Genomic DNA, 16,041 nt, shown 5'->3' on the forward strand with positions numbered 1-16,041 from the left:
CTTAAACATAAAAGTAAATAGTAACTCCAACTAAATAATATCTAAATATATATATCAAATTATTTGTTTCTTACTTTTAAATTTACTTATGCCATATGACATCATGGATTCTTTTCCCTCCACTTGTATAGTTGTATCCTTCTACCCAAAATTGTAGCTTCTTTTGTTCTTCACACAAGTATTAACCTATTTGGCTCTCATTCAAGACTTTGCCAAGTCATTCTTTTTTTTTTTTTAGATGCAAAGAGTATTTAAATTACCGGAAAAGAGTTTGGTTATGGTACAAAACTTAGTTATTCCATTATAATATGTTTAGTTATATATAATGTTGTGAAATGTTTAATTATTTTGGAAGCTGATTATTTTGTTATTACATAATGTTATCGTCTGTAGAACTATTTTTTTCTTGAACTTTATCCAAGAAAAATGATAATGCTATTTCTATTTTCGATAATGTTATTCCATATATTATTTTTTTATATTGCATATTTGCATGATTATAAAAAAAAAAGTATCAAAAAAAGAGTGACATTATCCAGTTTCTTATTTAATTCATTAATATATATATATATATATATTTTTTTTTTTTTTCAAAGTATTTTCTTTTGTCTTAATGAGTATTATAGTAAAAAAAATCAACTAAAGAGCCAATATTTTTCAACTAATATAAAATAATTTTTTAAAATTGCCCTTTTTTAGAGTTCAACTAAGAAACTAACTTTTTTTAATCAACATCAACTAATTTTTTAATTTTAAATTTTATAATTCTAAATTCTCCAAAATTAAAGGTAAAAAAATGTTACATTAAAATTAGTTCACTACTAAAAAATTGTTCTATATATATTTTTATTTTAAATTTTAAATTATGAATTCTAAATTTTAAAGCTTAAATTAAAAAAAAATAATTTTATAATAAAAAAGTTGAGTAATATTAATTATATTACTAAAGTTGTTCTAGAAAAAGAGCATTTAAGTAGGCAAATGGCGCTTATTCGGTTGCGCTGAAGGCTGAAGAAGGCATACACATAATAGTGACACAGCAGTTAAAAAATCAATTTTGGAGCGAAACCGCATCATCACTTTTTCAGTGCTCAGCTACGTTCAACAAACCCAATTCAGATCTGTTCACTTCTCTTCGCCGTATGCTCCGCCACCTCCGCCGCTCACAACCACCTTGGTACGCTACCTTCCCTCCTACTACTCCTTTCCCTTCAATATTTGCAACTTTTCTTCGTTTTTGCGTGCCCTAGCCCCTAGGCGCCATTTCCCCCCTTTTTTATTCGACCGTTTTCTGAATACTTATTCTCATTCTTCCCTCGGATGAAGGGTTAGAGATTCTGCTCCATTTTGCGTGTTTTTATGCTGCTTAATTTGGATATCATTTATTTGATTACTTTGTAGTTTGTACTTGAACTGCATCTGAGAGGTGAGTTTGTTTGGTTCATCGTTGCGATTTGAAGATTTTGTTATCTTGTTTTCGTTTTAGTTAGTATGGAATAGGGAATCTTCCTGGTATAGGCTTGAAATGGAGAATATTCCTGTTCAATTGAAGTCCCTTTTGTTTCTTCTATTCGTAGGTTTTAGAATTGGCAAAGTCTATAGGTGAGTGACTTGCAGAGATGGGAATGCGACCCCGTAAATCGGGTGAGGAGGGACAGGAGGAGGAGGAAGAAGAAGAGGAGGAGCTGCCAGGCTGTGGAACCACGGGTTCAGGACAATCGGGGTCGACTAGTAAGAGTGCTGGGTTGGCAACGCCAGCTGGTGATAGCACCTGTCTCAAATTAGATCATCTTGACATACAAGGCGATGATGCTGGATCGCAGGGGCCAGTTGGGTGAGTCCCCTGTATTCTCTTGAGTTTTAGTAAATCTATTGTTCATAAGATTGAGAGTGCAATTCAGCTTTGACCTGTGGATTTTATGTTTATTCTATTTTTGCTTTTATGGAGGAATTGTTGGTCATTTTTTGTTTAATTGATCTGCATATATTTTATGCTAAAGGCTTCGTCTTACTGAGTTTATCAAGAAAGGAAATGGAAAAGTTTTGGAATGAGCATGAATTTGGCTGTGTACTATTACATGTAAGTCGCAATTATCTGCCTCTGATCTTGCTACTAATTTAAATTCTTTGTTCCTTTAATTGATTATATCACACAGTAGCAAGAAGAAAAAGAGAGGTCAACGGGCAGTTGGACCTGATAAAAGTGGAAGAGGGCTCCGTCAATTTAGTATGAAAGGTTTTTCATCTATCCTCTTTGATTGATTTGTTCTTTAACAAATTGATTCCAATTAACAATAACCTAGCAAAGTTGTGAGTTCATATGCAGTAATTGAGACACTAAAACTGAAGTTTTGTAGCACCGATATTTAGATTCTTACAACTTGTAGTTGGACATCATGATAATTTTCTTTCTGGTTTTGTCTTCAGTTTGTGAGAAGGTAGAAAGCAAGGGAAGAACAACTTACAATGAGGTTAGGTGGTTGTCTGAAGTCAGCTTTTGCTACTTTTGAATTACTCTTTAGCTTCAGTTTATGTTTGTATGTATGTGTGTGTATTTATATATATGCACCTGAATAATGTTCATTTACAACTCATTTGTACTTCCAATTGATTTCTTTATTATTATGTCAAGGTACATGCATTTTATTTTTCGGGGCAAAGTTGTTCATGAAATTGATTCACCTCTCAGAAAATTTTTATTATGATGTCTTTGATTGTTTCATGCTCTCTCCCTGTCCTCAAATTTATTTTCTAGATATTATTCATAATTTTTAGTTTGCTATTTCACTTTAATGTGATTGTGGTTACATTACAGGTAGCAGATGAACTTGTGGCTGAATTTGCTGATCCAGGCAACAGTGGTTTGTCTCCTGATCAGGTTTCTCATATAAACAAATTTCTGTTTTATATTCTTTTTCACAGATTGAATGTTTAAGATAAGTAACTTATGTTTCTTGGGCTGAACTTTATCAGCAACAATATGATGAGAAAAATATCCGTAGAAGGGTCTATGATGCTCTGAACGTTCTCATGGCAATGGATATTATTTCGAAGGATAAAAAGGAAATACAATGGAAGGGTCTTCCTCGTACTAGTGTGAACGATATTGAAGAACTAAAGGTTTGCAGACAGCCTCAAGTTTTTTCTATTTTCATCCAAGTAGTTATGCTATGTTTTCTCTACAATGATGATTTGAGCTTATCCAAAAAATACAATGAAGGATCTTTATAAGTTTATAACACATTAATACCTTGGTATTAATTGTTCAACAGTCAGAACGTCTTGTGCTCAGGAGTAAAATTGAGAAGAAAACAGCATATTTGCATGAGCTGGAGGAGCAAGTAAGTCCATCCCCCTCTCTCTATTTCCAAATGGGAGTGAATTTTATTCCAGAAAGTAAAAATGAAACAGGAATGAAAATATGAAATACTATACCTGGTTTGCACCATTTGAAATTGGCACTTGGTTATATAAGTTGTGAACAAATGGTTTAATTTCTGTTATGTTTAGTTTCTGTGTGCTAACTACCTGTATTGTTTAATCAAGTTTGTAGGTATTCAGAACCTTATAAAAAGAAATGAGCAATTATATAGCTCAGAAAACCCTCCCAGTGGTGTATCTTTACCTTTTATTCTGGTACAGGTATACCCGCATCCCACTGTCTCTTGTTTTTTGTTCAGTAGAACATGTCATTTTTTCCCCTTGGATCTTCATCTGTATAGTCATTCTTATTCTATATTTTGTTGTTGTTAACTCCCTAATTGGCATGTAGCAATCGGCTGATTTTGAAACTATATGAAATATATGAGATCTCGCAGTGTTGTGACCCTTGTATTGAGTTTTGGTAGATTTTCATACATCTGACTTTTTTTAAAAACTGTAGACACGTCCTCATGCAACTGTTGAAGTGGAAATATCAGAAGATATGCAGCTTGTGCATTTTGATTTCAATAGGTAAGAAAGCTTCAACTGCATGTATCTCATTTTGATGTTTTCTTGTCCCAACTTTTCAATTCATGCATAACTCTCTCTCTCTGCAGTACTCCTTTTGAGCTGCATGATGACAACTATGTCCTAAAGGCAATGAAGTTCTGTGGGAGACCACAGAGTGATAATACGACACACAATCTTGCCGATGGAGGTGAAGGTTCTAGCATGTCAGGCTTGAATCAGTCACAAGTTCCTCCTTCAGTTACGAATCTTCCAGCTAGGCCTCCCACATCACCTCCACTCCCTGGGATATTGAAGGCAAGAGTTAAGAATGAGCCTTAATAATCAATTTTATCTTCTCATGTTGCCTCATTTAAGCATGTTTGTATATTTGTAAAATTTGCCGGAAATCAATAGGATAGATAGTCAGTAGTACAGCCAAGTCATTCTGTAGGTTAAGATCAATCTGTATGCTTCTTTATTGTTAGGGTTAGACACTTGCAAATTCTTTGGTTTCCTTCCATAATTTCTGTTATGATTAGTAGTCCATAGATGATAGATCATGGAATGGAATCAGCATACAACTAATTTCGGTATTCAGCTATCCATAATGTAAAGTTTTCTAGTCTATGTCTAATACTTGGTGGTGTTTGGGCCAGTGCTTGGTCTCTTGCATGCCTTCCTTGCCTTGTAGCATTTACTAGATAGAGATAGCAGTTGCAGTTTGAAAGAGATGCTTTATACACAGCATTCTCTTGGAACTGAATAATTGGTTTATTTCTTATGATGTTTCTGTCTAGAATATTGTTCTTCTTTAGTTTGGTCATGTAGCATCCCAGTTCAACTTTTCTACAACTACACGACCGCATGCAGTTTTAAAGCTCAAAACTAAGTTAAAGACGTGGAAATACGCCCCTTTATACAAACTATTTCCTCATATTTCTATTAATAAACCACAACTTGAACCATTGATGTTACCAAGTCATTTGTCACAAGCAATGTAAGAAGACTTTGGGATAGCAACTGGAAAGAGAATACAGAACCAGCTCCCTCACAACTCACAAGTACAATTTACGTTTATTCATACAAAACAAGCAGCAGCAATATCTTCCTCATTAAAATAATAAAATCAATAACATTGTGCTTGCGTTCATAAAATTCGAATTAAGATTGCTTAGGATGGAACTTGCAACTGGTTTTGAGCTCTTCTGGTGGCTTGTCCCCGGCAAAACCAGCATCCACCCAAGCCGAGTAGCCTCCTCCCATGTTAACAACATGCTTATATCCCTGTGTTTTATTTTATGGGTAATCATTAATCGATGGCCATAACGAGATTCTATTTCCCACAATCCCTTGTACCAATTCTTATCCAAATTGCACATATTGACATGAATCAAGATTGAGACCTTAAGATTAGTTGACTTACATGATCAAGCAGGTCAACGCAGGCTCGGGATGCTCTTCCTCCGCTATTGCAAGCCTGAATTTTTTATTTTTTTATCCATCAGCATCTCTAGGATATCGTTAAATGTTTATATTTTAGAGAGAACTCAAACTTATTAATCTCTTACCACAATTAAGTGATCATCCTTCTTGTATATTGCTTCAACCTGGTCAATAAAATCAGGGTTTTGCACCCTTCCTGTTTATTTCCATACAGGACAGTGGACAGAGAATAACCCAGTAGCAGCCTCTTCAGAACAAGAATCAAAAGATAAGCTATTAACATATCATTCACATGACATACCTTGTTCTGTAAGGAACATGTACGGAACATTTTGTGCATTCTCAACGTGGCTCTTCTTGAATTCCTCAACAGTTCTATTCAAGGGCAAGATTAAGCAATTCAGTTTCCTCATTGTTTCCTCCAGAAACCCAAAATTCAGAAGTCAAAATTTTACCTCACATCGAGATAGTGGTAACCATCCAAGTTAAGCATATCTTTGGCGGCATGCACGTCGATGGTTACAAAATTTTGATGCCTGCAAAAGGAGATCAATCAGAAAAATGAGTGCAACTAAACAGGCTTAGAATTATTGAAAGCAAGGTCATGTTAGAGGAATCCATTCAGAACTCTTACTCCTTGTGGTCTTCCATTCCTTTCTTCCTCCACAAAGCTTGGCACTTCGTAAAGTTTGCAATGCAGTGCAGATGAAGAATAGCTTCGGAAGCAAAGGCTTAGGCTGATGGTGCCTTTAACGTTGACCCTCTGATCCATATATATTATTGCAATTATACGTTGACATAACTATTAGCTTGTGATCCAAGTAAGCAAATATTTTTTGGAGAAATAGTAATTCATTGCAGCTTATGTATGATGTGTATATAAACATAAAATTATACTTTCTATCAGAAATTTCTAGTTATTTAGTCCCTAGTTGAAGGAAACTAGGAAAGTAATAGTTGACCAAAATGTTTTATAATGCACATAAGGCATCAATTGGATTATTAGCCATCGATCTTATACAACTCATGATGCTGGAACTGAACAAGGCAAGGGCAGCTTTACTTCACATGATACTCACTCTTCATGGAGAAATACTTTCTGCATTAATTCGTATTTCAAAAATATCTACAATTCGGACCAATAAAAATTAAAAAAAGATATATTTACAGCTACTATTTTTTTAATATAAAATTTAAATATTGTATAAAAATAAATTGCAAATAAAGAAATTACAAAGATGAGATATTTATTGTTTGTAGGTACTTTGATATTCTTCCAAGCAAATAGAGAAGAATGGAGTGACACAACTAATATGTAGTTTTAAAATTTTTGTTTGCCACAGAATCCTCCAAAGAGGACCTCTGACTGGGTAAGATTTGAATTATTGACACTTGATTAATTATATATGAGTTGATCACTCAAACAATCCAAGTTAATTAGTCATGTTGATAAATTTTACTTTTACAGAATTTTTGTCAATTGTAATGGGTTATCATTTTGTTTTATTGGTTTTCAAATGTAATGGGTATCATACTATCATCATCTTTGGTGGATCTTAACAGAGTTTATTGGGACCAATAAAATATGGGCCGGCCCATTGGAATGGTTAGACGAGGCCCAATTAGAGCACTTTCTCCAACGGCCATCGTTTTGTGAGGTACGGGGTGTGAGTTTCTTCAATTCGACAAGCTGCGAATACCCACACTTTGATTCATCTTGCTGAAGCTGAATCAAAATCCTCAATTTTCAGTCGTATTTTTCTGATATTTGATTCAATTTAGGGTTTGTGAAATGGCGTCGAGTTTGTTGAGAGGTCTCATGAAATCGTCGAAGCTCGCGTCGTCGGCGACGGGCACGAGGAGGTTGAGCCTTGTGAGCACTCAAATCAGTGAGCACACCGCCAAGTGGATGCAGGTAACCGTTTCCGTCTTAACGCCATTGTTCGCGAGATCCAAATGTTACGTTTCCATTTAATTGGAATAAGAAATAATCATTTTTAGGTTGTGCCTGGTTTTGGAATCTAATTAGGTTATTCACTTGTATTTGTTTGTTAGCTATTTCTAATAGGAATTTAGTTCCAGTTATTGGATTCAAATTACAATTTCGTGAAATGATCTTCCAAATTGTGGTTTTTATTTCTTGGATTACTCTGTAGACATAATGATAGATGAGGGTGTTGTTTCAAAGTGTGTGGAAGATCGTGGTAAAAGAGAACACTTATTTTTTTTCCTCCAATTCCATTGCTAAAAATGAAAATCTCGTTGATAAATGTATTTGTAATATAAACTGCTGTTTATTTTGGAATTTGTACATTGTTTAAACATAATTCTATAATAGAAGAGGTGAAGCAAAAGTTTCAATGAATTACACAGTATGTATTCGATACTATATGTCTATATCTAGATGTTTGCATATAGGGGGAGAACGTGAAAAATAAATTAGTAAGTCACTGGTTCAAAATTTTGCTATGTTAGAGGATATCTAGATTATAATATATGGAAGAGTTTGCAATTTGAATATTGGAAAATCTGAATTACTTTCTTAGTGAACAGGCCACATTGTCTTTTCAGCAGCTTTAACTTATTGTGTTTTAAGTTTAACTTGAATGAGTTGGTCCTTCACTCCTTCATGTGTTAGAATCTTAACTCATTCCTGCTTATAGAAGGGCGTTTGTTAAACTCATGCTTGTTTCTTCTGTAATAGGATACAAGCAAGAAATCTCCAATGGAGCTGATTAATGAAGTTCCACCTATCAAGGTTGAAGACAGGATAGTTGCTTGTGAAGGAGGTACAATTTTTGCAAAATTCAGTTATCCCGTCCAACTTGCAAAAGATTTATAGAAAGAGATATAAACTTTAAAGTTTTACTTTTAACATCTTTATTAAGAACTAATTTGGGTGTTGCTGTATGTTGTTGTAGATACTAATCCTGCACTTGGGCACCCAATTGAGTACATATGCCTTGATAAGGACGAGCCAGCTATTTGCAAATATTGTGGCCTACGTTATTATCAGGATCATCATCATTAGGAAAATGCTGTCTACAAGTATTCTGGTCTGTATTTTGGTGGTTGCTGCTGAACAATATTTTTTATGCTGGTAAAATGTTTCCCGACTAAATGCTACAAGGATACTTCTTTGTTACAATATGTTAAATAAAAAAAATACAAGGTTGTTCATGTCACTATCTGCTAGTAGTGATGGGATGCTGTCACTTTGTGATTTGCAGAGCTATTTAATTTGCTTAAGAATGGACGTACATTTTCATTCAGTGATCAATTTTTCATCTTGTGATTCCTAGGTTGGGAAAAGCTCCTATGGTGGGTTAAAAAAGTTTGTAAGAGATCTTCATGCCATTATTCACATAGCTGTAGTAATATGAAAGAATTAGGTCTCGATCACAATAGTTCCGAATTTATTACCTTATAAATTATATGAACAAACAAAATGCAAAATTCCACTATTGAATTTGTAACTCGATGATATAAATCTTGAAAATTTTATGATGCAAATATGGATTAGTTTGTTGATCCTTCATCCTCAAATGTATGCAAATAGTGTGATCACTATGTAAATGGCAAGTCATAATATTTTCAAGAAATAAAACTCAAGCTTCAAGGGCTGTATGCAACCTCCATTTATTATCCATAGCCAGGACCAGGAGAGAACAATATCGGAAGTAGTTAAAGTTGGATACGAACTATTAACGATAATTATCAGTCGGTAAAATTAAACTCGACTATACTCAAATTCCAAAATCTCCCTCTTGTCGTTGGGGATAATCAATGAATAAAATGGCGGGTCAACCCCCTTTATGTGAGCTAAAATTTGCATACAAACTAAGGCTTATACCAACAATAGAAGGGTTCATGGCACAATCTAAGATAATGAACATCCTCTCAAGCACTAGCTTTATCAGCACCTGCCAACTTTCTTCTCTGTTGATGCTCTGCAACTTTGTAATCTACCACTTCGCGGAACAGGCTTGGGTCAAGCACACAGTTCTCGCTCCCATATACAGCAGCTTGAACACTTGCCATCAGTTTTGCTATCTCCCTTCCAGAAAATCCTTCGGTTTTAGCTGCCGCTTCCTTTATGATATCATCAGTCAATCCTTTAATTTCTATCTTTTGCGGGTTTCCTTTGAACAAGCTTTGAATTGAACCCGACTTCCTCGATCCGGCTTGGGCTATGTACTTGTCCAAATAGAGCTTAAGAAGTTTAAAGCGCTCTCCTTCCCCAGGTAAGGGAAATTCCAAGACCTCGTCGATTCGATCTGCCACAGCTGAATCAAGATCACCTGGTCGATTTGTGGCAAGTGCAAGGACTATGTCTTTAGACTGGTCGCCAGTTCGGAAGAGAAGAGCATTTAGTGCACTTCTTTGTGCTTCACTCATATAGGTCTTGTTCCGCCTGCAAAGTTGATTCAGTGCAAACAATTGTCAGGAAAACAAAGATAATAACTAATAATCTCCCTCTACAAAATCTTCTGCTCACTTAAAAAAAGAAAAACAAAAACAGCATTCTCTTGAAAAGTGGACACATTTATGTGGCTATAGACATTAGGGAAAATAATTAATTGAAGTTGGACGCAGCATTGCTTACTCGCACAGAAATGCATCGGCTTCATCAATGAAAAGCAATAAACCCTTTTTTGATTTCTTAGCCCAATCAAACAACTGGTGTATTTTTGTTACAGCCTGTGATCCCAGTGGAGCAACATCTCCTCCAGTCATCAATGCATAATCTAACCCCTACATAAAATTGAAAGAGAAACAGAAAACCATAATTAATTTAAAAGGGAAGAATTCCAGGGGATAAAATAATGAGCACAGAAAGTCTCAACTATTTCTTGTGACCTATGGATGAGAAAAGTAGATGATATTTAACACTTCAATAGGATGACAAATATAATTACGAGTAAAATATCATACAGATTTACGAGCCAATTCTCTAGCAGCCATTGTCTTCCCAGTTCCTGGAGGGCCATAGAAAAGCATGTTTCTGAATGGTGCTTGATGTGCTTTTGTATTTGCCGTTGCAGACGACAGCTGCTCAATCCGTTTTTGAAGTGAGGGATGCAAAATTACATCACCAAAACCATTTCCATTTTTCGAAGTTGCATCACTACGACGAGACAGGGAGCTCATGGCCCGGGAAAACACACCAGACCAAGGGTATTTCCCTCTGGATGACTCTCGGATCAATGATGGTTGTCCCAAAATCCTATCCACATATCCCCAAATAACCCGTGCACCTTCCCTGTATTGACCAAGAATGACCAGCACAAGCCATTACTTCAGTGACAGCAACTTAAAAAATCATATCACGTAAGTTATTATGAATATTACGAAGACCTAGCATGCAGATGACAGTACGTCACAAGTTACTATGAGAAAGAAGGACCATTGATGTGGAAAGTGGGAAAAAATAAAAAATAAAAACAGAAGTACTTAAGGTTGATGATATCTAAAAGTGAAGGCTGTGCAATATCACAAAGGTATTAATTTAAGACCTACACCAGCTCTTAGTATTTCTGCCTTTGTGTGAGTATTATATCTAATATAAAGAGATATTTAAACATGTTTCTAAAGCTCCCAAGTCAAACTTCAAACTTCCTGATGAAGGAAAAAATATCTGTAACTACACACACAAACTGTATAGTACCAAATGCATCCACAGAGGAAAACCTTTAGCTGAAATACATACCATAGTACCTATGCTTCACATGTCAAGTTTTGGCCTTAACATTGAAGCAGAGAAAAAGATTCATCTATCATCAGTAAAATAATAATATTTGGGAGTTTTTTCGTTCTTAGCTAATATATTGATAAGTGGTATCTGACAATTGACATCATGAAACCAAGGCCAAAATCCATCAGTCAACCATTCGGTGAGACAGATTGACCAGTTTAGGTTGAGTTTTAGAAAAAGAATAAACAAAGGAGCATGGTAAAGAATTTTTACTAATAACCAATAAGAACATGATTGAGCAGATGGAAACAGATGTGTAATGCATGCCATGCCAACTGTAAGCTTCTAAAAGAAATCCTAAAAGGGATCATTAAATTTATGAGGAAGTAATTGCACATTCCAAGTTTGCTGAATGATCTATACCTCGTTGTGTAGACCCCAGCTGCCAGGGCAGTCACTCCACCAACTGCTACAACCAACTTGTTTTGATCTGTTAGAATGGCTTTCAATCCCCCTGCGGAAGATGTATCAAGTGTTCATGTTCGGGGTTATAAGTAGTCTATAAATCTAAAACCACAAATGCACAGAGACATTCATGCATCTGGGGGAAATGTACCTCCAATATGTTCAAAAGTAGTATTGATGGCAGCGACCCATTTTTCTCGCTCTGCATTAGCACGATCTACTAGCATTCGCCTGTTGACCTCTTCAGCTAGCTTTGCTTCATGTGCTCTTCCTTCTGCTTCTGCCATAGCCCTTACTCTGATTGTTTCACGTTCGATCTCAGCCTTCTCTCTTTCAGTTTGCCTCCGTTGTGCTTGAATCTGTTCTTCTGTTGCACGTCGAGCTTGCTCCTGTCTGATTGATGATTCTTCTTGCATTTTTACTAACTCTTGATTCCTAGCTCTCTGGTACTCATTTTCTGCCTGACAATAACAATAAAATAATGAGAAACATTGCATCACCACATAAAATAAACACATATAAATTCCCCGAATTTCAGAAGGTTTAATACCTGCATCCTCTTCCTTGCCAATTCATCCTCATATTTAGCAATCTGGGATTTAGTTTGTGCTTGATGCTGGGCTAACTTTTTTTGTTCATCATATATAATCCTTTGTCTCTCCTGCGATGCAAGCAAATAACAAAATAAACACAAAACAAAGAGCAAAGCAAAAAGATTAAACATGAATATTCAACTATCATAGACAACTTCAGTTTACTATACCTAAACATTAATCATTCCAATTAAAATAAAATAAAATAAACTAGAACACGTCACGATGATCAACCTACAATTTCGTGTTGTGCTTTCATTTCCTTAAACTCTGCCACCTTTGCAGCCAATTCAGCTTGCTTTGTCTCCTCTTGTTTTTTTATAACATCAAAAACCTTTTTTTTAAGACAAAAAACACACCATATCAATTACATAAACAAGTACATAAAAGCCAGATTAAAATAACAAAAAGGGCATTATAACAAACACCCCCAGTGCAAAGTCCGAACCTTTTTGCCATGAGGAGATGAGGAAATCTCCTTGAGTGCCTTGACACCTCTCTCCAGAGCCTCAGGATCAAACCCAGCAGAAGTGGTCCTAGGATGGTCATTTCGAACCTTAGGCGGCGGCGGCGGCGCCTCCGGCGGCGATTTTCCATCGGAAGGAGGAGGCGGTTGTGGCGGTTGTTGGGGAAGGTTGGTGAAGGGAAAGTTAAAAGGGCCATCAGCATAAGAAGCAGTGTGGCTTTGAGAGAAACCAGCTGCGGCTGCTATGGCTGACAACAAACCCGCCGCATAGGTTGTTTTCGCCATTTTGTTCGATAATTCGGAAAATGAGAATGAAAAGCAAAAAGGGAGAAGAAGGTTTAACACAAAAAGATGAGGTTTTTAAGTGTTAGCTTCCATGGGAATGAAAAAAGAAGAGAGCTTTCGGTTTTTCATTTCAGGGGTTTTGGTAGGGTTTCCGAGTTTTTGCTTTTCTTGCACAGCAAACACGGAGTGGCGGGTAAGGATTCGGTTTGGGTTTGGGGATCCGACCCGATCATGGCTTAACAAACCTTAAACATGTTACAAGACCTAATTGACAAAAGGAAAAAAAATTCACCAACTAACATTTAAAATCTATTAAACTGTGAATTTTGGGTGGATTCATTTATTGTAAAATTCTACAAAAAAGTGTTATTTTTGTTGTGATATGGATGACCACGTAGACTCACCTTCTCAATATTGAAGGAATCATTCTCAAGAGAGAATGGATTTAATGAGGTTTGAAAAAGCTAGTTTTGTATGCCTATAAAAGGATGTACGGGCAAAAGGAATAAACAACAATAACAACAGAACAAAAATATTATTCTTCCTTCCTTTTCATACAAATAAATCAATCCTCTTTTATGCAATCAAATACCCTTCTCCTTATATTACTATTACAATTCTTTCTCTTCTTTTATTTTATAAGTATTTTAAATTCTATTTTCTATTACTCTTTACATATAATATTAATAGCAATATTAACCATCTTTATTATATTGAGATAGTATCAAATGCAAATCTCTCTCTCTTTATTTTTAATACTTTTTCTTATCTTTGTATATATATACACAATACAACATATAATATTATTATATATATATATATAATAATTATTGAGCTAATTATATTAATAATAGAGTCTTCTATTTATACATCTTTATTATATATATATATATATCTTTTATTTCACAACACGTTATCAGCACGAGACTCTGATCAAATTTTTAGGAAGACTCAGGTAACAAATTTTCATTATGTCGAAGCTCTCTCATCTTAAATTCAATGCTCTTGATATATCTGGAAACAATTATTTATCATGGATATTAGATGCTGAAATCCATCTTGATTCAATGGATCTTGGAGATACCATTAAGGCTGAAAATAATGCATCCCAGAAGGATAAAGCTAAAGCCATGATTTTTCTCCGTCGTCATCTTGACGAAGGATTGAAAAATGAATATCTTACATTAAAAGATCCTGCAGATCTTTGGAAAGACCTTGAAGAAAGGTATAATCATCAGAAAACGGTGATACTTCCTCAGGCCCGGTATGAATGGACGCATTTGCGTTTACAAGATTTTAAATCTATAAATGAATATAATTCTGCAATGTTCCGAATCACCTCACGAATGAAATTGTGTGGAGAAAAAATAACTGATCATGATATGTTGGAAAAAACTTTCTCAACCTTCCATGCCTCGAATGTGCTCCTGCAGCAGCAGTATCGAGAGAAAGGATTTAAAAAATATTCTGAGTTAATTTCTTGCCTTCTTGTTGCTGAACGCAACAATGAGTTGTTATTGAAAAATCATGAAGCGCGCCCAGCTGGCGCTACCCCATTTCCTGAAGTAAATGTGGCAAATTACCCCAGAAGAGGTAAATGGCAAGGTTTTAACAATAAGAAAAATTATGGAAGGAAAAAGAATTATGTTCAAAAGAGAGGATCTCACCAGAAGTGGGACAAAGAAAGGAATATCGGGCAGAATAAATCAACCGAGGAGAAGTGTTTCCGTTGTGGTGGAAAGGGCCATTGGTCACGTACCTGTCGTACCCCAAGGCACCTAGTCGATCTTTACCAGGCATCTTTGAAAAAGAACGACAAAGGAAAGGAAACAAATTTTGTTTCAAATGATGCTGAGAACTCCACCACTCATTATGATGTATCTGATTTCTTTGAGGATCCTGAAGGAAATATTGGTCATTTGATCAATGATGGAATAGTTTAATCTGTGGGATTGTGAAGTATATATGTAAATAAATAATGTAAAGAACTTATTGTTAAGTTTTATTTTCTATGTATTTAAGTTTCAAATGTGATGTACATAAATAATGAAATATTAATATTTATGAATTTTGAAATTATTAATTGTGTCAAATTTTAAAATAAAATTTCAGCATATGACATTATTTTATGTACAGTGTTTCTTAGAAAAATAATTCTGATCAAGTATTCAATTTAACTATGCATACTACTCATTTTATTATTATTTGTTTTTGAAGAATGGCAAGGATATGTAATGAAGATGTATGCCTTGCGGATAGTGCAAGTTCACACACTATTCTCAAAAGTGATATATATTTTACCCATCTTGTGCCAAAAGAGTAATATGTTAACACTATTATTGGCTCAGGCAATGTGATAGAAGGCTCCGGAAGAGCTATAATTTTGTTTCCTGGAGGAACAAAATTTATAATAAATAATGCACTATTATCTACCAAGTCTCTGAGAAACTTGTTGAGTTTCAAAGATATTCGCCGAAATGGATATCATGTTGAGACGATGAATGAGGAAAATCATGAGTATTTATGTATCACAACTCATGATTCAAATAAGAAAGTTATATTAGAAAAATTACCCTCACTTTCATCTGGGTTGTATTATACCAAGATTAGTGCAATTGAATCACATGCCATTGTAAACCAGAAGTTTACTAGCTCAAATGAGTTCATAACTTGGCACGACCGATTGGGTCATCCGGGAACAACCATGATGAGGAGAATTATTGAAAACTCTCATGGACATTCACTAAAGAACCAGAAGATTCTTAAATCTAGTGAATTTTGTTGTGCTGCATGTTCTCAAGGGAAGTTAATTTTAAGGCCATCACCAGTAAAGATTGGATTTGAGTCCCCTGAATTCCTAGAAAGGATTCAAGGTGATATATGTGGGCCTATTCATCCACCATGTGGATCTTTTAGATATTTTATGGTCCTAATAGACGCATCTTCGAGATGGTCACATGTGTGCTTATTATCTTCTCGCAACCTGGCGTTTGCGAGATTACTGGCTCAAATTATTCGATTAAAAGCACAATTTCCAGAAAATCCAATCAAAGCAATTCGTCTTGATAATGCTGGTGAATTTACTTCCCAAGCTTTTGATGCTTATTGTATGGCTAATGGAATAAGTGTTGAACATCCAGTAGCTTATGTTCACACACAAA

At 35.2% G+C, this 16,041-nt stretch overlaps 4 protein-coding genes across 6 annotated transcripts; 2 read left to right on the top strand and 2 right to left on the bottom strand.

Annotated features, from left to right (window-relative positions):
• The first annotated feature begins 986 nt into the window (after nt 1-986).
• On the top strand, nt 987-4,643 carry LOC107629525 (transcription factor-like protein DPB). Of its 3 annotated transcripts, none has more exons than XM_016332338.3 (10): nt 987-1,177; nt 1,578-1,834; nt 2,157-2,236; nt 2,428-2,471; nt 2,816-2,878; nt 2,974-3,120; nt 3,273-3,341; nt 3,547-3,642; nt 3,884-3,954; nt 4,041-4,643. In XM_016332338.3, exons 2-10 carry the CDS (start codon nt 1,620-1,622, stop codon nt 4,270-4,272), a joined length of 1,017 nt encoding a protein of 338 aa, XP_016187824.1. In that variant the 5' UTR covers nt 987-1,177; nt 1,578-1,619; the 3' UTR covers nt 4,273-4,643. The 3 variants fall into 3 exon arrangements, with proteins under 3 accessions (XP_016187824.1, XP_020973803.1, XP_088365665.1); XM_021118144.2 differs by having other exon boundaries at nt 1,009-1,177; nt 2,160-2,236; XM_088509539.1 differs by lacking the exons at nt 987-1,177; nt 1,578-1,834 and adding an exon at nt 2,036-2,080 and having other exon boundaries at nt 2,160-2,236.
• Nucleotides 4,644-4,870: 227 nt separating this feature from the next.
• LOC107629526 (Rhodanese/Cell cycle control phosphatase superfamily protein) lies at nt 4,871-6,140 on the bottom strand. Its single transcript, XM_016332339.3, has 6 exons — nt 6,011-6,140; nt 5,832-5,912; nt 5,678-5,751; nt 5,502-5,572; nt 5,357-5,410; nt 4,871-5,217 (listed from the first exon to the last, which is right to left on the bottom strand). The coding sequence occupies exons 1-6, from the start codon at nt 6,025-6,027 to the stop codon at nt 5,095-5,097; spliced, it is 420 nt and encodes a 139-aa protein (XP_016187825.1). The 5' UTR covers nt 6,028-6,140; the 3' UTR covers nt 4,871-5,094.
• Nucleotides 6,141-7,037: 897 nt separating this feature from the next.
• On the top strand, nt 7,038-8,648 carry LOC107629524 (NADH-ubiquinone oxidoreductase-like protein). Its single transcript, XM_016332336.3, has 3 exons — nt 7,038-7,291; nt 8,081-8,165; nt 8,298-8,648. Exons 1-3 carry the CDS (start codon nt 7,169-7,171, stop codon nt 8,405-8,407), a joined length of 318 nt encoding a protein of 105 aa, XP_016187822.1. The 5' UTR covers nt 7,038-7,168; the 3' UTR covers nt 8,408-8,648.
• Nucleotides 8,649-8,984: 336 nt separating this feature from the next.
• LOC107629523 (P-loop containing nucleoside triphosphate hydrolases superfamily protein) lies at nt 8,985-13,050 on the bottom strand. Its single transcript, XM_016332335.3, has 8 exons — nt 12,578-13,050; nt 12,368-12,463; nt 12,087-12,197; nt 11,688-11,997; nt 11,495-11,585; nt 10,312-10,639; nt 9,983-10,131; nt 8,985-9,790 (listed from the first exon to the last, which is right to left on the bottom strand). Exons 1-8 carry the CDS (start codon nt 12,878-12,880, stop codon nt 9,277-9,279), a joined length of 1,902 nt encoding a protein of 633 aa, XP_016187821.1. The 5' UTR covers nt 12,881-13,050; the 3' UTR covers nt 8,985-9,276.
• Nucleotides 13,051-16,041: the final 2,991 nt, after the last annotated feature.

The sequence above is a fragment of the Arachis ipaensis genome, chromosome B3, assembly GCF_059453495.1.
Source record: "Arachis ipaensis isolate K30076 ecotype BB chromosome B3, ASM5945349v1, whole genome shotgun sequence".
Lineage (NCBI taxonomy): Eukaryota > Viridiplantae > Streptophyta > Magnoliopsida > Fabales > Fabaceae > Arachis > Arachis ipaensis.